This window comes from Penicillium riverlandense (genome assembly GCF_028828495.1).
Source record: "Penicillium riverlandense strain IBT 135883 chromosome Unknown utg000008l_segment0_segment0, whole genome shotgun sequence".
NCBI lineage: Eukaryota > Fungi > Ascomycota > Eurotiomycetes > Eurotiales > Aspergillaceae > Penicillium > Penicillium riverlandense.
Genome location: NW_026643199.1, coordinates 2,805,953 through 2,829,832, shown reverse-complemented (window position 1 = coordinate 2,829,832; position 23,880 = coordinate 2,805,953). Strand labels below are relative to the sequence as shown.

Genomic DNA, 23,880 nt, shown 5'->3' with positions numbered 1-23,880 from the left:
TACCCAGAGCAACAGTTTTGGAAGAATCACACTGCGGACGTCGCTTGATCTTAATAGATTCTGACCCAAGTTCGAAGACGTGCCAACACGTGGGATTCTTCCATTCCGTAGACGTGAGGCATCAATTTGGGAGCAGGCCTCAGCCTCGCCGACTCAGCACTTAGCCGCTAGCCTGACCCACTATCGTATCCCAATGACCATGCAGGAGGCGCGCCACGGCGGGAAGTGCGGGACGCAAACATCGCACTTGGACCCCCTCAATTTACCAATGGCAAATATACATATCGATGCGAGACGAGCGACAACTCGACGGACCCTAGACAAATGAGCCGGCGAGATGTCGGACGACGATGAAAACCGCGTCCATGAGGAAGAGCAACGAGGCCGCGTCCGTTTATCCTGCCATAATGGCACCAAACAGTGTGAGCTAACAGCTTCGCGCAGACATGCCCCTTCCTCGTCGAACCGTTGAACCGTGACGGCACGTCCACACCCAAAGACTACCCGCTCCGCCCGCTCTTCCCAGCGTCCTACCGCACCGCGTCGGATGATTTGGCTGCTTCCACCAGAGACATCGCGGCCTGTGTTCAGAGGGAATTCGACTTGTACAGGCTCCAGATCATCTTCAGCTGGCTGTGGATCGTCGGTCGGCCGATGCCGCCCCGTCCGCTGCACCATCAGCTCTTCCTCTCGCGGGACATATTCATCACGGAGCGAATGGACATGCATCTCGTCTGGACCGCCGGCCGCATATTCATCAAACCAATTCCGCGCTTCCTCCTGGTGCCGCGCTTCTGGTCCGACCACCTCTCCTGTCTGCCCGGTTGCGCCTGCGCTTGCGTGCTAGCTAACTCGGCTGGATATACGCCTGTGGGCGATGGTATATGCGACCGTAGGACGCTGTGGAAGTCAGCACTCGGGTTCCTGTTCTCCTATGCCGCCCTGGTCTCGCATGAGAGCGACTTCGTGATCGCCCGAGATAAACAATTGATACCCACGGAGGTAACTTGGTCGGACTGGACGATCCTTGTTGAGCAGGTCCTCGCTACGGATCATATATACCATAACATCCACGCGCGATTCATCTACGGTGAGCTCCGTCTGAGTCGGCTCAACAAGATATACTGTCTCACCCAGCCACCGTTCCTGCGCGGTTACATATCGCAGTGGCATCGATACAGCGACTTCTTCCAAGACAACCTCGCCTGGCTGGCGGCTGCTACGGTCTATATCGTCGTCGTCCTGACCGCCATGCAGGTTGGCCTGGCGACTAACTCCCTCGCTGGAAACCACGTCTTCCAATCGGCGTCCTATGGATTCGTAATATTCTCCATTCTTGGCCCTCTCGTCGCCCTTGGCCTCATCGTCCTTGAGTTCTGCTGTATATTTTTTAATAACTGGATCACTTCAGTGGCGTACGAAAAAACAAGGTTCCAGACCATCCAGGCAGCGCAGGGAGCATAATAGAGCCCAGCTCCTCCAGGCAAAAGCCTGCGAGGGTGAACAACGAACATGGCGCCGACGTGTGGTGAGATGATCGCAATAAGCTCCAGTCGTCTACGTAATTTCGTACGATTATGCTTCATCTGGGAGGTGACCATGTCCTGTGTTGGAGCACTTGTAAGACGAAACGAGTGTTGTATTGTAAAAGTAGTGGAGCAACTAAATTAAATACAGACGGAGCGATCATGTGATCGCACGTGAGCCGTAAGAGCGCTGTAAGGAGATTCCTGATCTCACACACTACCCTCACACTGGTCACGTGATACAGGGTCCAACCTTCCTTAGTCAGCTCATAGTTAGGTGAGTTGGACTGCCCCCAGGGCCCCTTTCAATGACACACACATACACCAATGTGAGATCGGGAATCTCCTTACAGAGCTCTTACGGCTCACGTGCGATCACATGATCGCCCCGTCTGTATTTAATTTAGTTGCTCCACTACTTTTACAATATGTCAGGGTAAATCTCCACATGGTAATTTACAATGTGATCCATCTGCTGCATCCAGCGCTTACTCAGCTGATTTCACTGTCTATTATGGAAACTGGCGCCCAAGGTGGAAATTACACGTCTATTTCCCTTCCGACAATTATCCGTCTATTTCCCGTCTGACTGCCCTATAAATACGGCCATGATAGATAGTCTGAATAGCATCGATTTCATCAATTGTCCAATGACATAATCTGGTAGAATTACTAGTGTATACGCCCATCAGACATACCAACACAATACAACACTCGTTTCGTCTTACACCAACATGTTGTTGTTATCATGTGACATGCTGATAATGAGGTCCGAGGATAGAAGTCTGGAACTTCCAGAAGGTTCCTTGCAAATCCAACAAACATAGGCAGCGCTTGAACTGGCAATCTGTCAACAATTCTCCTCCTGCATCTCGCAGTTGCTTCACTGCAGAGTTTCGTCCTTCCCTGGGGGTCCATCCGGGGTACAGGTTAGATAGGCAAGGCTCGACAGTAAGCCATCTTTCCGTAATCTCAGCCATGCTGATCATCATGCAGCAGTTTTGAGTCTTACTGGATGTCAGATTCCTGGCTAACCCCTTTCAGCTCGTTTTGCTTAGGCTTCCCGTTACGCGCAGACATCCACGATGACCGATAGCCTTTACGGTGACGATGCCTATCCACCCCGGACGGTCGACCATTGGGGAGAGAATTCACAATATGCCCCCACCCCCGGTAACTTTCGTCGCACACCCGCCACCTCGTACTCTCCTAGCCCCGGATTGTGCCACGGACCAGTTAGATCACCTCAAATTTCTGCCATTGGTTGAATGGGAAGAAGGTGGCGAATACGATGAGCAGCCTCCTAGATATATTTGCTACAAATTGCCTGGAAGCTTATACTTAACCGCAAGACGGTAGATAGAGTGACCGAAGGAGACTTGGTAATAGCTCCCAGTGATTACTGGGGGACATTGAAAGCTGATGTTGAAGAAATGCTGCAAACGAAAAAGAAGCGTCACCAGCGAGTTCTATCTGAAGGCACGGCCGTTACTATATCAGTGAACGACCGGTCTCAGAGAAATCTCGAAAAATTTTATAATTCCACTAATATCAACTGGAAACCAGTTGAGAAACAGCTTCGTAAATGGAGCAACTTGCTTCGTATTGGCAGGAAGCTCACAATCGACGTTGCCTTCAACTATCGGGAGGACGATGATGGTCATACCATGCCTTCTTCAAGAAGAGTCGAAAAGAGAGGGCGTGTTTCAGCAACCAGCCGGATGTTGGCTGAGTGTAAGGCACACATTGATGCGGAAGAAGAGACTACTAGACGACCTTCAACTTGGAGTCTTGTGTATGACCGTACGCGATGTGGTATCCGCTCATGCCCCTTAAAGTCTGATTAGTGCTAGGAGGACCCGCAGGACAAGAAACTGTCGCTCAGAATCTGGGCAAAATAACCGCTAGACCAAAAATGCACCATGTGCGCAATTCTTAGTCTATACCCGCCCCCTAGTAGTCGGGCCCTCACCGCTCTCCGTTGGTGAGGGCCCTCCACAGTCTAATGGAAAGTCAGTCTAATGGAAATATTATTCTACCCACCAACTTCCTCCTACTATTCCCAACCACCACGATGTCCAAATTTAACCCTGAAATAGAGCAAAGAATTGCTGATGCATTGAGCGCGTACCATGATCGTGACGAGCCAAAAATCGCACAACTGGCCCGGGAATTTGACATTCCCTACAAGCAGTTGTGGGGGCGCGTTCAGGGCCGCCAATCTCGTTCGGCTCGTACAGGACCAAATAGAGCACTTGATGAGGGCCAAGAGCAGGCATTAATTGCCTGGATGCGAGTACTTGACCGTGCCAATCTCTCACCTCTTCCGTACGAGATTGAGGGCGCTGCAAATGACATCTTGACGCGAGGTGGTTCCGACCGACGCGTCAGCAAAAGTTGGGTACATCGCTTTATGAAACGCCTCCCTGAAACCTTCAAATTTCAGACTCAAAAAACTATGGAAGCGAAGAGGCTAGATGCAGAGAGGTTACCAACAATAATTGAGTGGTTTCACAAATTGGAGGGCGAGATCAAAGCCCTCCAAGTCGGACCACGCAATATCTACAATATTGACGAAACTGGCTTCCAACTCGGCCAAGGAAAATCCCAGAAAGTTGTGACTGAGTTTCCGGATAGGACAAAGCATATTCCAACAGGTGGTATAGGGGAGACAGTGACAGCAATCGAATGCATCGCAGCAGACGGTTGGATAATGCCTCCAATGATCCTATTTGCTGGCACAGTTCATCTTGAGAATTGGTATCGAGACCAGCCAGATTTACCTGATGACTATATAATTGCGACGTCGCCAACAGGCTGGAATAATGAGGTAAGTACTTATTTATTTAGTTGGCTTATTATTTAGTAGATTTATTTATTAATTAGTTATTTATTTGATATAGGTCCGCGCATATCAATGGTTGCAATATTTTGATGAGCATACAAAACCACGACTTCTACATCGTACAGACTATCGATTATTATTTGTTGATGGCCATGAGTCCCATAAGAAGCTCGATTTCATCAATTATTGCCAACAGAATCGGATACTTCTATACTGTTTCCCTTCCAAACTTACCCACCGTCTTCAACCTCTCGATTCTCAGCCCTTCCAGGCGTATAAGCACTATTATCGGAGGGAGAATAATAAGACTAAACGATGGGGTCGGTCAGTCACAGAGAAGAGGGACTTTCTTCGTCAAATCCATAAGGTTCGCATACAAACTTTTACGCCTTCAACTATCCGGCATGCATTTAAGCACTGCGGGCTTTGGCCCCTTGATTCTGAGGTTATTTGCAAAGACCTTCGACCAGACGAAGGGCCAGATCTAGTCGTCTATGATAGAGGCAAGGAATACGAGCTTCCAGAGTGGGATTTCAACCATAGCCGCCCAGTCGAGGGGGAAGATAATCGACAAGAAACTCCACCAGCATCAAGTTCAACCATCAATTCGCCACCAAAAACTGTCCAAAAATTACAAAAAAATATTGCAAGGGCAAGAGAGAGCTTCCCAGACAATAACAGCCCTGAAATAAATAAATTGAAGCGTCAGGTTGAGTGGATTTGGGAGGGAAGTCTTCAACAGGCCCATTTAGCGGCCCAGGTGTCAGCCGATCTCATTCGCCTCCAGGAGAACCAGGAGCAGGCCAATGCCAAAAAGTCTAAGCGCCAGTCATCTAAAGGGGGTGCTCTACGAGTCAGGGACTCGAATACCCTCATTCGAAATAGGGATATCGTGGAGGCTGAAAAACAAAGGCGGAAGTATGAACGTGAAGCAAAATAGAAGCGCGACGAATGGGCTCACCAAGCCCAAATCAGGGAGCAGGAAAACCAGAGAAGAGAGGCAGAGCTTGAATGGGTCAATGGAGACGACGGTCAGCCACTTTATACTAGCGATAGACGTGGGGGTTATATGTAAATAGCTTCAATTCTTGGAAGGGGGGTGCAATATTTCCATTAGACTGACTTTCCATTAGACTGTGGAGGGCCCTCACCAACGGAGAGCGGTGAGGGCCCGACTACTAGGGGGCGGGTACTGTCATTTTCCATCTTGACACGCCCCCCCAGGGAGCATCCAAAACAGCTATGTTTGGGGGGTTCCTGAGACTTTCAAAAGGTGGGAAGTGAACGGGGCTGCTTTCTCTGGTCTTGTTCATAATCTGTCCCTAGCTGCCGCTGGTCATAATATAGGCGATGCCAAATTGGGCTATCCCTCCGCGACCTTGTTTGCTGGCTCTTGGGCTCGAACGTCCGACCTGCAATGCCATCCGTAACAAAAGCGATCCGGGCTCATAACTGTTGGAATGCGAAATATGCGTATGCACTAGTAATCCTACCAGGTAGTCTGATTTGACAAATGATGAGAACGATGGTATTCAGTCTATCTATCCTGTCTGGTTTTTATCGGTACAGAGAAGCGAGAAAACTCTGCATTGTGGGAATTGCACCCACGGTTTCCATGATGGAAGATCAGGTGATCAGGATGCGGCAGATGGACCAGCTAGTAAATTACTAGTGGAGAGTTTACCCTGACAGAAACACTACAAACTGAGGGCCCCACATCTAGAACGACTCATTGACTATGTCGATGGCGGTGAGAGCCTAGAAGGTCATGATGATGTCCCCGGTGATATCCGTCGAGACCTAATCCTGGAAAGCCAGACAGGAAGAAAGTCGACAAAGGCTGACGCGTCAACAACCGGACTACCGAGCCCCTCAACCATTATCAATGTTCTACTAGCACAAAACGGGAGTGCGTCCACGGTTACTTCGTCCCTATCCAGGCCTCCATCTGACGAGCGTCTCGTAATTTTTGGGCCTCGTGAAGTAGCTGTGAGAGAATACTGCAAATGGTTAGAATCGTGCGCCACCGACGAGGCTTACAAAGCCGATTTCCGGAGAATTTGCCAGGTGGCTCTGGAAAATCACCTAGATCTTGAACTGATCCTCGAGGACCCAGACCCTGGCTTCTTCGTTCAGCGAGGGATCCGGATTGGAACTGCTCGTCGCTTCCTACGTACCATAAACGGATGGGCCACTGCGACGAAATTAAACACGCGACTTGACCAGACCGCTGACTAAATTCTCAACGATGTCGCTTTTTCTACCCCAAGTGCGGCAGGCCGCACTGAGGGTTTGCTAAGCTTATTATATTTCTTGTGCGTTGGAGAGCCGCATATTGGCTTTGTTCCCTAATATGTCTTGGCGTTTAGATTGTTGGGTTTGTTCTCGTTATATTTCCTCTACGTTTCAAGGGGATAGACTCATTCTTTCGAGTCTTCAATCTAAGCATTTTGTGGCCAATATATGATCTGTGATTATCTATGCTGGTGTCGGGAAAGCATTGGAGCAAGGGGTGTCCTCCATCGTTACGCCGGCATGTCGGAAATGGCCTTCCGCACTCTCCTGCTTTGCACCAACCTCATGAACGCACCGCCGGAGGAAGGTATGAAACCCTTGATCAGGGTTCTCTTCATACACCGACCAAGCTTTCTTGATGTAAGCCTTTAGCTCGGCAAAGAACTCCTCGATGGAGTTGAAATCCGGAGAGTAAGGTGGCAAGTACAGTAATTTGACTCCCGCGTCAGAACACAACTGCTTGACTCGGTCCGAATGATGGAAAGATGCGTTGTCCATAACAAGCACGGATTTTGCTCCGGCCACCTCCCACAGTGCTAGAGAAGCTGCTCGATAAACGATTCGAAGAACGCAGCATCAGTTGAACCCTTGAAAATACGAGACAATATGATACCGTCTTGTGCATATGCTGGCAGGATCTGGTAGCGTTGGCCCCGATGAAATTTAGATACTTGGACGGGTGTCACGCTGAGTGGTGACCAACCAGTCCGCCTATATCCCACCCGTTTATCACATCCGGATTCATCAACAAAAACCAGTTGATACGAACGAAACTCGGACAGTTTATGCTGGTAGAAATCTCGTAGTTGCGGGTTCTGTTCTCTTGCTTTCTGCTGGGCTTTCTTTTTTGTCCAGCCAGCTCGGGAAAGAGCACGTTTGACGCTGGACGAGGACGGTAATATGTTAAACTCAAAGATAGCCATCTCGACATAAAGGCTGGGCTTTTCAGCGAGGTGGTCACAAAGTGCGTCGAGCATCACAGGAGTGAGGTTTGGTGGTCGGCCGGCGGGGATTGAGGGAGATCTGGGACTGCCGAACAACCGCAAGTTCTTGCGTATATTAGTGACAGAACGCTCACTACACTTCGCGACCTCGGCCATTTGAGATGTGGTGAGCCTGTGCTTGCTGTGTATCATATGGACAATGATTTCACGCTGCCAGGGATCGAGGTGTCGTGCCTTTTTTTTTGTTTTTGGGGGGGGGGGGTTTGAGATATTGGTGCTTGAGTCAGCACACTTGATTTGGGACGCGTGAGTTAATGGCGAGCGTGTTTTATTTTTGGAGCTGTAAAAGCACACAACCATACAGCTTAATCAGCTTTGTACGGGTTTAGTATTATACCATTCAGCGCCGGAACAGATCTTCAAATACGAGAGTAGCCATATTGAGTTTAGCGTAACATGTGATTGGGGTTTGAAAGAGCCTCTCTATGTCCCCCGACATGGAAGGCGATAACGGTCGCGACTGTAACTTCAATATCATTGATGACCTTCGTTGCATTTATTGCATGAAGAATGAGGTGAATAGCACTTCATGCATTGGCCTGATAGTAAAAAATAATCCGTAAAAATGGAAATTGGTCAACCGGTGCGACGATACTGTGAAAAGATGTCAACGCTGCCCGAATTGAGAGAGCAAAAGAATTCAAATGGTGAGTGAGTTGGGTCTCAGGTTCAGTAAGTAGACCACTGGAAAGGCTCATTGGACGCTATCGGCCTCCGAAGGTTGATGTATTGATCGGTAGATTAGCTGTTCGTTTTTTTAGAACGTTCTAGTCAGATAATTGAGGAAGCATTTTTCGTTGTTGAACGTCGGGTTTACACAGTATCCGCGGAGCCCTGAAATAACGAAGAGCACAATTGCACCTTGATAATATGCGGGCAGTATCTGGTACCGCTAGTCGCGATGGAGGATGGCTACCTGTAATGATGCCGTGCTGAACAGAGACCAGCCTGTCCGTCTGAACCCAATTCGTTTACATTAAGCGCAGCAAAGAAATGTGAAGTTTGACCGTGGGTCACGTGCTCTGAACAAAGGCAGCAGTGTGACCCTTCGGTGACATGGTGCGCTGAACTAACAAAACCTTAGCTTCTTCAGATACTAGTGACTCTATTAGAATATACCGAACCTAGAAACTACACCCACGCCGCATCTAACACCGTACTGTTCAACACGCGGTAACGCTGGAGTGGATGCAGTCCATATTGCCCAAAATAATCCATCCAAGGCGGCGCCAAGGTGTAGCTTGTTAAGACTAATCTGGTGTACGGCAGTGTTGCAGTAGTGATAATCACTAGTGAATGACATAAGTAAATCCAACGCGCCACGCAGGTCAACATGGCTAGACTCGTGTGATTCAACTGCAGCGTCGTAGTATCCATAGTCGGTGTTCAACGGCAGAGATGGAGCCAGACTCGTGCGATCTACCTACAGCGATACAGTACTCATAGTAAGTGTTCAACAGCGGCGACGAATCTAACGCGCCACGTAGGTCAACGTAGCCAGACTCGTGTGATCCAACTGCAGCGTAATAGTACCAATAGTCAATGTTCACCAGCAGGGATGACGCCAACACGGCGCAGGCGAACCCAGCCAGACTCGTGTGATCCAACTACAGCGTGTAGTCTCCATAGTCAATGTTCAACAGCAGGGATAAATCCAACATACCATGCGCTACCAAGCCAGGGTAATGTGATCTAACTATAGCGTTGTAGGATAGCTAATGTTCAACGGCGGGGATGAAGCCAACACGCCACGCAGGTCAACATGACGAGACTCACGTCCAACTAGAGCTTGTAGTCTCCATAGTCAATGTTCACCAGCAGGGATGACGCCAACACGGCGCAGGCGAACCCAGCCAGACTCGTGTGATCCAACTACAGCGTGTAGTATCCATAATTAATGTTCAACGGCAGGGATAAATCCAACACAGCGCAGGTGAATCCAGCCAGATTCGTGTGATTCAACTGCAGCGTGTAGTATCACTAGGCAGTGTTCAACGGCAGGGATGAAGCCAACACGGCGTAGGCCAACGCGGCCAGTCTCGTGTGATTCAACGACAGCGTGTAGTCTCCATAGTCAATGTTCAACGGCAGGGATGAAGCCAACACGGCGCAGGCGAACCCAGCCAGATTCGTGTGATTCAACTGCAGCGTGTAGTGTCCATAATTAATGTCCAACGGCAGGGATAAATCCAACGCGGCCAGACTCGCGTGATTCAACTGCAGCGTATAGTCTCCATAGTCAATGTCCACCAGCAGGGATGAAGCCAACACGCCACGCAGGTCAACATGACGAGACTCACGTCCAACTGGAGCTTGTAGTCTCCATAGTCAATGTTCACCAGCAGGGAGCCAACACGGCGCAGGTGAATCCAGCCAGATTCGTGTGATTCAACTGCAGCGTGTACTATCCATAATTAATGTTCAACGGCGGGGATGAAGCCAACACGCCACGCAGGTCAACATGACGAGACTCGCGTCCAACTACAGCGTGTAGTCTCCATAGTCAATGTTCAACGGCAGGGATGAAGCCAACACGGCGTAGGCCAACGCGGCCAGACTCGTGTGATCAACTACAGCGTGTAGTCTCCATAGTCAATGTTCAACGGCAGGGATGAAGCCAACACGGCGCAGGTGAATCCAGCCAGACTCGTGTGATTCAACTGCAGCGTGTAGTCTCCATAGTCAATGTTCACCAGCAGGGATGAAGCCAACACGGCGTAGGCCAACGCGGCCAGACTCGTGTGATCAACTACAGCGTGTAGTCTCCATAGTCAATGTTCACCAGCAGGGATGAAGCCCACAGCGCAGGCAAACCTAGCCAGACTCATGTAATCCACCTGCAGCATTACAGTAATGATAATCAGCGTTCAACGGCAGGGATGTTTCCAAAACGCCACCGAGATCACCTCGGCGGCAGGACACTCAGTCATAGACAAAAGAGGAACATCCATCACGCCACTGTTCAGGTTACTTGGCTAGACTCGTGTAATGCTAGACACAGCTGCGCAAATGCGCGCACCTTCAATTGCAAACTGTGACAGCGCATGTCTGTTGGCGGTTTTCACTCTGATGGGATGCCAACTGCAGCTGCCCCATAGTCAACAACAAGAGACCCTGCTCTGTTGTTGGCCCCCTTTGTGGATACGTTTGGTAGTAATTCTGTGCTAGCGTGACCTACTCATGGGAATCCTGCTTTCCGCCATGTAGCCGTATGCCTCTCAGAATTCCGCAACGGGGCCTATTTTCGACTATAGCAAGTCCCATTCCTGTGATAGGGAGGGTGAGCCATTCGAAGCGAGCCTCTTTGACGTAACCATTATTCGTATTGGCTAGGAAAATGGACTAATACCGATTGCGTCAGCAGGTCACAGCGAGTGCCCTTTGTCCCATAGTCTAGGACCGACACATCCGAGGATGGCTAGAACACTCATCTTGGGATAGGTGGTACGGGTCCCCCCAGGAACATGACTCACTACCATACCGTAGTCGCTGCGTTGCACGCCCCTGTCTCTTTCCCTATCTCGACTAGTAGGTGTGAATGCGAACCCAACAACCTGTGCTATACGTAAGGCAATTGGCCAAGTCTCCGGGGCAGCGCTATCTGTCTGTAAGGTGACGCAATCCGTTCTCTAGTAAACCGATAGAGCTCTGATGTCGGAGGCGAGATCTCCTGTAGACGGCCTCAGCGAACCCAACAATCATCCTAGTCACCAATGAGGATATTGGGGCCAGGCGATCAGGTTCGCGTGACTCGCCTAGTCAGGTGGGCTGGTTCTGGGGAGGAGGCCTTCGCTATGTCAGTTTTACGGCGTAGTCCATCAGTTTTACGGCGCAGTCAATCAGACTAGTACCCCTGCCATCATATCACTGACCGCGCTATACGCAGCTGTCCTGCAGATACTGATCATCGTTTTCACCGTGGGAAGCCCCATCCCATAAGCGTAGCCTTCGCGTCCATCGCGATGCCACTATGGTGGCCCTTGGGTTGGCATAGACATGGCGAATGAGTTGGTCGTTATAATAGGAGTGTTCCTGATCAGCGGCCCGTCGCATCACCGTACCGCACGTGATGTGCATTAGGCGTGAAATTCTCGTGACGACCATGTTTAGCGTGATTTCCCAGCGCCTAATTCTAGACTAATCAAGTCGATTTTACTAAACCCAGCCTAGCTTGCCACAGTTTCATGCTTTAGCGACCTCGTTGCCCTATCGATAATTGGATCCCCTACTCGATTGTTAGCCACAGCGTCATCCTCGACCAATCGGAAGGACTCCCACCGCCATACTCGGGTCCTTTGATTACAACAGACCCTCATAGGGGCCGAGACAGGATGGATCCTAGGATGTTGGCGTGGGGGGCCACAGAAAAACACATCATCTACTTTGGATTCATATCCGGATCTACTGTAGACGTCGGAAGAGGGTTGTGTACAGAGGCAGAAGGAAGGCGTGCCCATCTTGCCGCACAAGCATGCAACGAGCGCCCCGGCCCGGAAGCCGCCCGTGTGGAGATTGGAGGCCCATTCTTCCAATTGCGCGACGCCTGCGGAGGCGGGGCGGGTAGTCACAGGCATAGCCAACAACGTGATCCTCGGGGTAAAAGAAAGGCAGACTCTGGTCTAGAGCTGCTGCGGCTAATCCATGGCGCCTAGTCTCCGCCCGGTACTTTTGAACGATCGGTGTCGATGTCTACTAGTAGGAAGATGATTTTATTGCCCTCTTGTTGCTAGAGTGAGCCCCTAGGCTAAGTCGAGGGGAAATCAAATTATCTAAGCCTGCTTTCCTACGGCATCGTTTTAACTTAGGAAACTACGTTGATGCTAGGATAGCTCTTAGATAATATACATTTACTGAAGTACTGGACACGCTGGGCCTAGATTTCCTTAGCGGCGAGAGACTAGGAACCGGACCTAGACCCTGACCTCCGCCATTGGAGCCTACTGGACTAGATAGGGTTGTATTTGGCAATTTTCTGTTGTGCTTGCTCTCTGATGTATCGGGTTTATGTCGGACACCGTGGGACAGGACCCCTCGCCGGCGCGTCTACTTTGAGGCCGACCGTGTGCCATGCTCGTCAAACTAGATCAGACGAGGGCATGCATCTATCCTCCTGGCCGAAGAGCATAGGGGGCCATTGGTCACGTGGACGTAGCGAGAGCTTGCTCAGACGGGCCTTTTTCCTATCTCCGATAGTCCTTAGGATGCCTTGTTGGCGGCTCAATCTCCGCTCACAGACTAGGATCCCAACCTATCTTTGATCCACACAAGGGGCTCTATCAGATCATGACGAGTCTCGCCCCATGCAAAATCGGGCGGGGTTCTACTACACAAGCAGAGCCCAGGACAGGGACGGGGGGAAAAGATGCAACAGAAGTGGACATATCCAAACAAAGGATCCTTGTGTGGCAGATGTAGCTACCGTTCCTAAACGGGACCTAAAATCTATACAGGGTGGCTTGCCTAGCACCGAGCGGATCGTGCACTAAGAACCTCATACGTCTACCGTTGTTTGCTTAATGCACCTTAGGACGTCTCCGCGAGGTAAGGAGATCCGGCAGCTATTGCTGTGGATCGAATACGAGATATTAGCGTGGAGCTAGGCTTTCATATAGGTGGCACGCATTAAGTAGACACGCATTAAGTAGACAACACAAGATACATAGTACCGCCGCCCCTTGACACTTAAATATTCTCCCCCAGGCTAGTAAAAAAGCGGTCAAGGTCGTATATATCGGGATGCTGGGTATGGCCATTTGTAGATGCGGCGGAAACTGGGTTTTGTGTAGCAAACTCCCAGTTAGCCATACCCTGCTGAGTCGTCGGAATCTGAGAGGGGTGCACAGAGAGCCCGTTGCCGTTGGCAGTCGAGGCGCCAAACTGCCCCGGATCAACGGTGAATCCATTTTGCTGCTGCATTGTGCCCACCGGGCCTTGAGGGAGGCCCGGCGCGAGATGAGACGGGGGCTGGACGTGGTTCGATGGAGGATTTCCCGAGCTTGGATATGGATGTTGGTTCATTGGCCACGACACGCCCAGGTCCGAGATGGGCTGCGGAGGAGACTGTCTCTGGGTTGTGACCGGCAGTCCCTGATGGAGAGTCGAGCGCTGCGTCGCACTCGGCCGAGGCTGTCGAGTCTGTGGCGCCATGTCGCCAGCGTGGAAACGATCATTCACTTGACCATGCCCAATCCCTTGTCCACTGCTTGCTTTAGTTGATGTCTCCAGCAACGGTGATTCAATCCCAATTTCTCTGAGCATATTTTTCATGGTCGGATCTAGCTCTGTCGCTCTTTCGATACCGCTTTCGATCCGCTCCCTATCCTGAACCAATTCCTCACAGACATTGTAGAGGTTTTTAGCTACCAGACCACAGCGTTTGTGATCGGACATTAAAGAATCCTGCGGCCGGTGTGATGAGAAAACTGTGGACCGGCGCTAGATTATCATACTTACTAAGACTTCTTTCCCTCCTGCCACATTTCGTAGCATGTGCAAGAGCTTAGAAGTGATCTTTTCCTGGGAGGACTTTTTCATTTTCGTTGATATAGCGATGCACAACGAACAGGTTCGGGATGCGATAATGAATTTGTTGGCGAACGGTTGAAAGAGGCGGGGCGCAGCGGTTATGAACGATTCTCGTAACGTTATTTGCGGTAACCGCGTTTGTCTGCTTTTCTTTGCAAGGATAATGGAGGCCGCGTAACTCATAAAGCAACGCACTATAATGTCCCCCCCCCGGGGGGATCTTCTCTAGTCTTGGCTTAGTTTTGGTCAACTGCTCCTTGTCCGCTGGCTCTACCGATTCCGATATGGTGGTACCACGTGAATCTGCAGGTAAAACCAAATGTGCAGTTTACTCGTTGTGGAAAATAACATATTCATCTTCAAGCACAGTGGCCAATGTCGTAGGAATTTAAATGCTCGTTCTCGTTCGTTCCCATGGACCCACCAATATCCCTTGTTTCGCGCAGTTCGTTCGAGCACTAGTAATGTTCAAGTCTTCTGCAAAAAGAATCTGCCCAGTCTATCTGCCCTCTATTCAAGATAGCATCAGGTGGTTCCATTGATTTGACGAGAAGCGTATGCGATTACTCTACCTACCTTCCCACTGTATACTGTAACGCTTACCTCACGGAAGTATTTTGTGCAGTGAAATCTGAGAAGATATTTTTGTATCCATCTTCTGTGTCGTCCTCCCACCAGACTCCGCTGGACCCAACTTGCAACGGTGCAATCATTTGTCAGGCCCCAGGTGTCGACGCCACTTCACTTTTACAGTACGGCTCGGAACGCAGTGCAAGCTGATACTGTAGTCCGGGGGAAAAATGGCCTATTATCTTACTGATCTGGACACAATTGGTGAATCGGTGCTTCAGTAGATGGAACCATGGAAGGAAGTGAAAACGAGACCGGCATTGCTGTACAATGCACAACGTATTCAGAAATCTCGCCAAGCGGACTGGGCCCGCAGTTGCTCTATTCACCACCAACTTGGGACTAGCCTGGGGCCTCAAACCACATAGCATATCGCCGGAGGCATGAGCACCACGAACAAGGAGGGCACAGACGAGGGCAATCGGTGACACTGTCTGGGGTACCTCCCAGAATGAAAGCTGTGGGCCGAACGTGCGGCGCTCAATGGCGACCTCGGTCCGATAAGTGAGAGACGCGCTCGCTAGCACGAGGAGCAGGGGAAACAGGACGTTGGGACGCATTTTTCTCGGCGGCGAACAGTGGTGAACAGGACAATGTCAAGATAATGAGTGTATAGTAGAACAGCGATGCCCAGTAGCCAATGGTTCGAACAAGAAGCTAATGAATTTAGGTCAACATCGTCTCATATAGCTGACTTCAGAATTGACTTCCATTTTGCACACAGAGGAACTATGTCAAACCCAAACGCTAAAGCGATGGTGAAACTGTCTAGTCCGGATCCAGCTAGATTACAGATAGCCCCTGCGCGTCACTTCGAAGTGGTAAAATACCTGACAATATTGATTCGCCACGTTCCCTGTACTCAGGTATTTCATTAATGCGCTTTCTGCCCCGCCCGCCTAGTTGGCTGCACCTCAGACCACGTTGGCGCTCTCCCCCAGCATTGTTCAGACATCGATGGTTCTAGACGGCAACTCTTCTATAGCCCACAGTAGCTGTGCCACTAATAGGTACAGGGAACTTGCTCCTGCCATCCACCAACGTCCACCGAGGCCATCACAGATGCCTACGCTAGGAAGGAATCTGCCACTTCTTTCCGCCCTATCGGACGCATAAAAAGGCCACATTTCTCCTTTCGGGACCAGATACTCTGTTCTGCTATCCTCGCATCGGTTCCAACTCGACATAGTGCACGGCACAATGATCTCGATATGAAGAGATCGGCTCCGCTAGTAGGACCGCTAGTAGGAGATATATACTACGAAGTTGTCCAGTCAATGGTTGATCGACTATGGGAAATATTGTGCGCTCGCAACCCGGCAGTGTCGCTATTATCCGTTCCAGAGGAAGCATGCTTTAATATCACTGGGTTCCCTGATATGCACCCCTCGGAACGCGTTGAAATACTGTCTCAAGTGAAGTCCCACGACTGGGATTTGAGATTCAAGGAAAAAACCGCCCAAGGTATCATAGTCATTCAGCTCATCCGTGTTCTAAGAGAGCGTGACTCCCGAACAAGCGCGGATGCCCTCCGAGCTAGATGGCAGCGGATCTGTACCCACCGATAATATGCGTATAAAGATCAAATCCAACTACCTAGCGGACCCTGCCGCAGTTTACAGTACGCCAAAGTAGGGCGATATCTGTCATCTTGTGACCTTCGATCACATTCGTCTAAGCGTATCTACTGCAACGGTGGTGCCATCTTCCTCATCGAAATGTGGCTAGCGCTCACAGAAAACTCTAGCCGTGAATTCTTCGCGCTGCGCTGGATGCGTTTGGGAGCCGCGATCGACATTTACAAACGAGGACAGGAGGAGCAAGTCAACTGATTGGTTGTTAGTTCAACTTTTTTTGCGATCCACCTGTCATTTAGCTGAATCAGCAATCATATGTTGACTGTTCCTGCGTTTTCGGTACATGTAACTCACAGCTTGTGAAATGATGTCTTGAAAGGACCTTCCTCCTGTGAGCTTGGCGAACGAGCGCGTGAGTCTACGCTAACCGTATCCAGCATAGCGTGCTTCTTGGATTTGGGGTTTCGGAAACAACTTTTCTGTGTAAAATATGGAAACCAATTTCGAATCCAGCTATATTAGCAAATGAACTATAGTCCATGAGACAGGAACTTTCAACGTATCCAAGACACTGTAACATCGACGGACTACAGCTTGAGTGTGTGTATTTTCAATGACCATGACCCACCAGGTAACGGTGCTGTATGCAGCTATCTTGACCATGTATGTCCATGTGTATGTACTGTATAGTAGAGCGTTCCAATATCTATTACTTGTTTTTGAGAAAAAATCACCATTAATTGATACACTTCGTGCGGTATTGCCAGGTTTCAGTTCAGGAGATGCCTAAGTTTTAGAGGATCGGATCTGGGTTGACTCTCATGCGATCCAAGTATCTGTGGAGCATTCCGATTATCCGAAACCATATGTGAGTGATGAGAGTCACTGAGCATGTCTTGTTGCGACCAGGACGCGAGGCTGGAACGTGTGCCACTTGTGCTGGAATTGCATTCCTGGGTATCAGTCACAACTGGCCTTGGTGGCCAGCGGGCCTCGATCAGGCTAGATTGTCTTTCATGGGGCAGGGGCATTTCTTGTGGAGACCATCCATTGATATCTAAGCAGTGCTGTCTTTGCATCAGCGGAACGAGGTTCTCTAAGCTTAAAGACCTCTTTCGCCTACGTCGAGTAGTTTTCGGCATATAACCCTCACATATAAATCCAGCTCGAATGCAGGTGTTGCCTGCAGAGCACAATTAGCCTTTAAATAACTGTTTGTGATATCGCCCGTAAAGGCCATTTTAAAGTAATTCTCGACTTACACGAAGGAGATTGCTCGTCACATTTCTTTTTCCTGCGTCGACAAGTCACACAGCCAGTCGTGGTTCTGGGGCTATACGTTCGATTTCGTTTTGCCACCCGGCGCTGTCCGGATCCAGGGATACCAGTTGAGGATGCAGTCTGAAAATTTGGTGCAGATGGTACCGGAGCACCGGTATTCCGGCTCTGTAGTTCTTGGTCTTGCATCTGTTCCTGTACGCCAGAGACATCTCTCTGTTGGAGATGTACCGCGCTGCTCAGCTGCGCATCGGATTTGGACCGATTCGCGTTTGGTTTTGAGTTTCCCAGAATTTTGATCTGGTCAGATAGGTGATCGCACGCCGTATCAACATTCGTTCGTTCATTGGATTCGGACGTGGCGCAGTTTGAGATAGACAGAACATTATCTGGTGGATTCAAAAAGCCCCTGGTAGAATTTGTGCCCCGTTCTGGCAGAGCCTCAGTTCAGGAAGGCTCAGGCAACGTGATGTTGTGATTGCTAACAAAATTCACAGGTCTCTGCGAGATATTTCGATCATTATCATCTTGTTCGAGATTCTGTCGCAATTCTTCCTGGTTCTCCTGATACTCGGATTGGGATTTTTCTGGTCCTCCGCTTTCCATTTGGTTGCTCAGCATCGGCTGCACTCCATCTGCACCGATGGACATAATGTCGTGGTCATCGGTAGCTGTAAATGAGAGACAAGTGAATTCAATCCCGGTGTAGGATTCTCTGCTGTGGTTGCTCATCACGGGGCTGGCTGTGACGGTTCGCATGGTTCTGAGAAATCAGAGCTTCCCCACGAGCTTCCAACGTTTCTAACAGTATTCCGTTCTCTGAACTAGATGCCCGCCTGCCTTCCACCTGTGAGGAAGCGGACTCTGGTCTGCACACATGCTGGTAATCTTTGTGGCTCTCATCGGCACCTTCGCGATCAATAGAAGAAACCCGGTTTGTTTGAATTTCTGTTTTGGACAACCTCCCGCTCCCTGGGACCATCTCAGTGGTATAAGCTTGGCTAAGCTCGAGTGTACTTAGCTGAGAATCATTCGATCTCGCAGGGTGACCTAATAAGGCCCGTTCCGCCATATTCTCTGGACCCTGTGACTCAGAGAGTTCTACGTGAGGATACCCTGACCGTGACTGCTCAGGTTCAGCAATCTCTCTGCCCAATGTGTGTAGCTCTTGAGGGCTTCGAGGAGAAGTCGAGCAAGGAGATTCTTCAGGACAAGCAGGCGAATCTGTTATCAACGACGAGGTAAAAGTCTCAGGATTTACTGCCGTACAAGGAATGAGCGGGGTCACAGTAGCCGACGGTACTATTTGTTTTCCACGAACAGTCTTTCTTTTGTTGCGGTGTCCGACACCTTTCTTGTTCTTTTTTTTCTGATCGTAGTACTTGGTCTGGATGGCAGAGAAGCTTCGGTAACAATGAAAGTCGCGCAGGAAATCACGCTCAATCTCGTCTTGGGACCGATGGCGCCGTGGCTCGAACCATGAGGGTAACTTGTCCAATTCCCCATCGGTCCAGGTAGGATTGCGAGGCAAACCTAGATTCCGTCAACATAAGCTTCTGTCCAGTCACCATAAGACAAGACTCACGCCCACTTTTTCTGCCTCTCTTTCGCACCATTGCTCCTTGTCCCCTAGCGGAAGCTTTGTGTGTCAAGTGATCTTGCAAGTCGGTTACATTAGAGTTGCACGCGTAATTTGATCCAGCTTGAGCGGAACAAGAAGCTTTGTCTGTCTTCTCAAGCGCATCTAGCTTGGCATCCAGAGTGCCAAGTATGCTGTTATTCATATCAACCACTGCTCTCAACCAAATTAGCGATTGTTAGAAAACTAAAGCATCTCGGGGGCATGCAAAACTTCAATGCAATGTCATTCCATGATAATATTTCCGTCCTCACCAACGTCATCGTATCTTTTTCCGCCTGCACATCACTTCCGTGGGATTTTATGTGAACAAGGTTTCGGAGATCGTCAGAGAAAATCAAGTTGCGGTCGTACTCGGATATTTTGACCAACACCCCGCGCTTCTCAAGGCGACAATAATAGCTGCCATCGCTCTGGAGCTTGGGCTCGCACGTATGGTCGCGAATGATGTCTATCCAAGTAATATTATCACCACAGTCATCGTTCTCAGATTCAATGACCTGCGGATGCGGTTCGTTGAATAGCCAGGCAACCCTCTCTGCCACAGTGTCGCTCATAAGCGGTACTTTGAAATATCTTGCGATGCTAGTGTCGCCTTGGAAAACAGCGTGAAATGACCGCGATAACTCTAGAATGGCGAGTAGTTTTTGGCGTGAGGGATCGAACTGTTGTAATCGAGGTTGTCCCTCCCCATCACGCAATGTTGGATTGTCTTCTTGTCTTTCGCCATCTAAAGAATCTTTGTCCACAATATTTGAATCCATTGCCAACGTTGAACAACTTGAAGAAAGATTGGTTAGGTTACTTTCCAAAGACACCCAGGTTGCGGAAACTAAATACCCTTGGAAAGAACAGTAGGGTACAGTAATATGGAGGGAGGGCGTAGGTGGGGGCAGGGTTTGGGGGAGGGGTACGAAAAAGAACGAAGAGTCTCCTCGAATGGATCCTTTGCCTCCGAGCGCGAGCAGGGGTCAAATATATGCCATTGCATATCGCGCAGCGCAGCCAGGGAATATAAAGACTGACAATAGTATACAGATAGCCCAATCGGAATGTAACTAGCGCGCCATGACCCTCGTTTCCACTAGACACATGAACAGCTGATGTATTAGGAGAAAATGGGGAGCTCGACCACCTTGTGGCTCCTCTCCACACTATTCCGTCAAGAAGGCTGCGCATTCCGTGGTCCCCGACGGCTTGAATCACCAACGGCGCTTCTAAGCTGAAAATCATTGGCGAAAGGCGACCCACTTATGCAGGTGAACAAATCGTCCGTATTTCGCCCCTGAGAGTGAGGGTCCAAGAGTCAAAGCACACAATTACCCGAGCGGCCGTGGCAGAACAGTGGGACAATTGATGAATTTCGTAGGCTATTCAGGGATCCACACGGGAAGGGTGCGAATACATGCAGCTGCGCCAATCTAGACTCGCATGTGTCGAGGCAGCACGCCGCCGATGGGTAAGACTTGTAAGGGTCCAATCGACAACGATCAGCCAGGTCAGCGAACATTCGCGATGTCCGTATCAGCACAGGAAGCACCAATCACCGCGCGAAGGAAAGGAAGGTTACACTCATAAAATGACACTTCTCACTTTGACATTATGGTGCGGCTGTGCCGTGGTAGCAGAAATAGGTCTCCTTGACTGTGCCGCATAGCTGACAGAGACAGAGTCCACTCCCAGGAACTAGCCGACTTTAGCAGGCGAGTCAGGCAAACCTCATGACCTTGTGCAATCACCCCACGGGCGACAAGGGTAGTTTTTTGGTTAGGTGAGACACCGCCGATAAGGAAATCTCCTCGCCTCCAGCGCCAGAACCCGAACGGCTCCACATGCCGGCTGGAGACGGTGTTCACTGGCGCAGTCCTTGAGAGTTGACAAATTGCCTCACGTATAGAATGGTTCATTGTTGGGTTAGCCTCACGCCTACTAGGCGAGATAAAAAAGGAGACAGGGACCCACAGTGTGGCAACTGAAGGGCGGAGAGAGTCATTTCGTAGGGACCTTTGGCGCTATTCAAAAATGAGCCTTGTGGTCATTCTCGGATGTGACATTCCTGGATTGCGAGTGCATGGGATTTGTAGCGCCCAGTCTATACAGGAAAGAATCCGTGGGAATAACATCTCACTTTCGTTTACAATGCACCTCTTGGTGGCCTCGCACTCATTCATCCGTAGTTGACTTGCCAAGTGCTTTCTTTGTTTTCAGTATGAACGCGGCTGCGGGTTACCTGGGTGACGTATCTTAAAGGCGTAGCACGGCGATATTCATGATTCCAAGATTTTGTGTGCAAGAGCTGTTACCTGTCTGAAGTGCCATTTTATGAAGAGATCAAAATTGTCAAGCATATTGGTACAGTGGCGACCGCTATCGGCTTCCATGTCTGAAACATAGAGAGGCTCTTTCAAACCCTAATCACATGATACGCTATTCTATTTATGAATAGCGCGTAAATAATCCGTTTTGTAGCTAACCAGGTATTAAATACTTGAAGCTTAAAATACTAGTATGGAAGATACAGGGGCCTAGAATTAGAGAAGCGAACTTCCAGTCGAAGGTTCGATGCAAACTCAGCAAACATAGCGGTCTTTGCATCGGCAACCTGTCAACAACTCTTCTCTGTATAGTATTTTGCAGTTGCTTCACTGCAGAGAGCCCGGTGCTTTTTTGGGAGTCCATCCACGGCCAAGTTGATAGGCAAGACTCGACGGTTAGGATTATTCGTAATCTCCGCCACTGCTTACAGTATGTCTCGAAACTGGTGTCACCAGTTACACTCTGAGATTCTTTCTCGAACCTTAATTGCCAAGACGCGCTAGTCTACATTGGGAGTTTTTCCGGAGTATCCTTGTCAATAGGGCTTGTAGTGTTCTTACACAGAGTAACGAGAACAGATGGCAGGGTGTATTCACTTGTAACTTAGATACACCTGACACCTTGGTATCCCACATCGAAAACCATCATCTCTTGGTACGCGCAGATCTTTAATTAATCACGCGTGGGCACAGCGTTAAAACATAGCCTAACACAGGCGGCCACGGAGCATCACACCAGTATTGCTGGAAACACTTTATCAACTCGAGAAGCGCAATTTGTCTCTTGAGGAGGAGCCGATTTGGCCCTGGAACAAGTTTGACTTCCAAAAGAGCGAAATAGGCATGTTACGATGCCTGTTGGTTTGACACTGCGAGCACATATTGCGATGCTAGTTGAGAGGGACGCTGTTCAGCAAATATTGTGGCTGCACAGGTATAGATAACTCGAAGCTCTTAGCCGACATTCATCCTAGAACCAGACTTTCACTTTAAACATATTGCGTGAAGTTGTACCTTAAATTACTATTCTGCTTTTTTTAGTTTGCTTTATGGAATATAATCCGGAAATAAAGATTTCAATTTCACCCATTTTAAATTTCAACAAACTTTCAACAGATAGGCGATTTCCCTCTTCGATTTGACCGCGCTGGGACCAATAACAGATACTAATAATACAAGTCAATGGCAAGGCATGATTTTCCAGACGAGATGAGAATTTACCATTCCCCTTCTTTAGGGATGGCTTATATGTATCTGATTTCCAGTATGCTGACCACCTTGTCGAAGGCATGACTTTTGACAGCTCCTAACACTGATGGTCCTCCTGGAGTATTTTGCAGAGTCTCAAATTTCCACAGGGCATCCGCACAATCAATTTGGCCATTCCCAAATGCACCAAAGGGAAGAGTTATATTTGCTCTTCCAGTAGTGAATTCAAGAGTAGGAAATGGGCTCGTATCAAGCAGTTGCAATCCGAATAGATGTATCAAGCCTGTTTTTTTAAGCAGCTGTTGAAGCTGCTGCAGAAAAGAGGCGATCTCGGGATTATCCAAATCGAGAACCTTTTCTGCACTATCACTGAAGCCAAATTCGTAGGGTGCAATATTTCCATCCTTGGTAAACCGCCAGGATGTTGGAATAATATTTCATACTTGGTTATTGTAAAGTCCAGAATGGGCTGCATATATATCTGAAGTGTCAAGCTTTTGTCGAGACAGTACCGACGGGCCCATTCCATCAGCTGCTTCTCCGTTGTCCAATCGATAACAGTGCTTCAAACCGCTGATTAGAATATTGTTGCAAACGGTTTATTACAGATACGACAACAATAGTATTGTCCGGCCTAGACCAGACCTTCGTTTTGGGCCCTCGGCGCGAGGTTTAAACCAGCTTTGCCCGCCGATTGCAGGCTATCCTCCAGCATAGTTCTATTTCAGCAATCTCTTTTATCTACTTCCAGTGGAAACCGGGTGGCAAATCCAAGTCTAGTTTCCTTGCCACAACCCAGATTCTCCCCAGGCTGACAGACTCAGTACTGTATTGTGATGAGCAAAATCAGGCGTACTCTGCATATAAGGATGGTTCTTCTTCAGATTATCTAGTTCCAAGGAAGCCTCAAGGTGGTCACTTGCACATAGGAGCAGACAAAATAAGGTAGGGTGAAATGACACATAGCCAGACCCTCGACGCCCACTCCCGCACTGTTTAACTTGTTTGCATTGTCTGCGAAAATTAGAAACATGAGT

General features: G+C 49.3%; 7 protein-coding genes across 7 annotated transcripts; 3 read left to right on the top strand and 4 right to left on the bottom strand.

Moving 5' to 3' along the window:
- Positions 1-350: 350 nt before the first annotated feature.
- Positions 351-1,464, top strand: N7474_010118 (uncharacterized protein; the record flags this gene model as incomplete). The annotated part of the gene is made up of 2 exons (XM_057201528.1): positions 351-392; positions 445-1,464. The coding sequence occupies 2 exons, from the start codon at positions 351-353 to the stop codon at positions 1,462-1,464; spliced, it is 1,062 nt and encodes a 353-aa protein (XP_057049515.1).
- Positions 1,465-2,833: 1,369 nt separating this feature from the next.
- Positions 2,834-6,609, top strand: N7474_010117 (uncharacterized protein; the record flags this gene model as incomplete). The annotated part of the gene is made up of 2 exons (XM_057201527.1): positions 2,834-3,363; positions 6,129-6,609. Coding segments are annotated over 2 exons (1,011 nt in total), but the record flags the coding sequence as incomplete, so codon positions are not given.
- A 3,041-nt stretch (positions 6,610-9,650) lies between these two features.
- On the bottom strand, positions 9,651-10,171 carry N7474_010116 (uncharacterized protein; the record flags this gene model as incomplete). Its single annotated transcript, XM_057201526.1, has 2 exons — positions 9,651-9,976; positions 10,153-10,171. 2 exons carry the CDS (start codon positions 10,169-10,171, stop codon positions 9,651-9,653), a joined length of 345 nt encoding a protein of 114 aa, XP_057049513.1.
- Positions 10,172-10,240: 69 nt separating this feature from the next.
- On the bottom strand, positions 10,241-12,244 carry N7474_010115 (uncharacterized protein; the record flags this gene model as incomplete). The annotated part of the gene is made up of 2 exons (XM_057201525.1): positions 10,241-10,419; positions 12,076-12,244. The coding sequence occupies 2 exons, from the start codon at positions 12,242-12,244 to the stop codon at positions 10,241-10,243; spliced, it is 348 nt and encodes a 115-aa protein (XP_057049512.1).
- A 1,108-nt stretch (positions 12,245-13,352) lies between these two features.
- Positions 13,353-13,937, bottom strand: N7474_010114 (uncharacterized protein; the record flags this gene model as incomplete). Its single annotated transcript, XM_057201524.1, has 1 exon — positions 13,353-13,937. One exon carries the CDS (start codon positions 13,935-13,937, stop codon positions 13,353-13,355), a length of 585 nt encoding a protein of 194 aa, XP_057049511.1.
- Positions 13,938-17,021: 3,084 nt separating this feature from the next.
- On the top strand, positions 17,022-18,361 carry N7474_010113 (uncharacterized protein; the record flags this gene model as incomplete). The annotated part of the gene is made up of 2 exons (XM_057201523.1): positions 17,022-17,077; positions 18,178-18,361. The coding sequence occupies 2 exons, from the start codon at positions 17,022-17,024 to the stop codon at positions 18,359-18,361; spliced, it is 240 nt and encodes a 79-aa protein (XP_057049510.1).
- Positions 18,362-18,781: 420 nt separating this feature from the next.
- Positions 18,782-20,083, bottom strand: N7474_010112 (uncharacterized protein; the record flags this gene model as incomplete). The annotated part of the gene is made up of 4 exons (XM_057201522.1): positions 18,782-18,904; positions 19,002-19,213; positions 19,266-19,477; positions 19,578-20,083. 4 exons carry the CDS (start codon positions 20,081-20,083, stop codon positions 18,782-18,784), a joined length of 1,053 nt encoding a protein of 350 aa, XP_057049509.1.
- Positions 20,084-23,880: the final 3,797 nt, after the last annotated feature.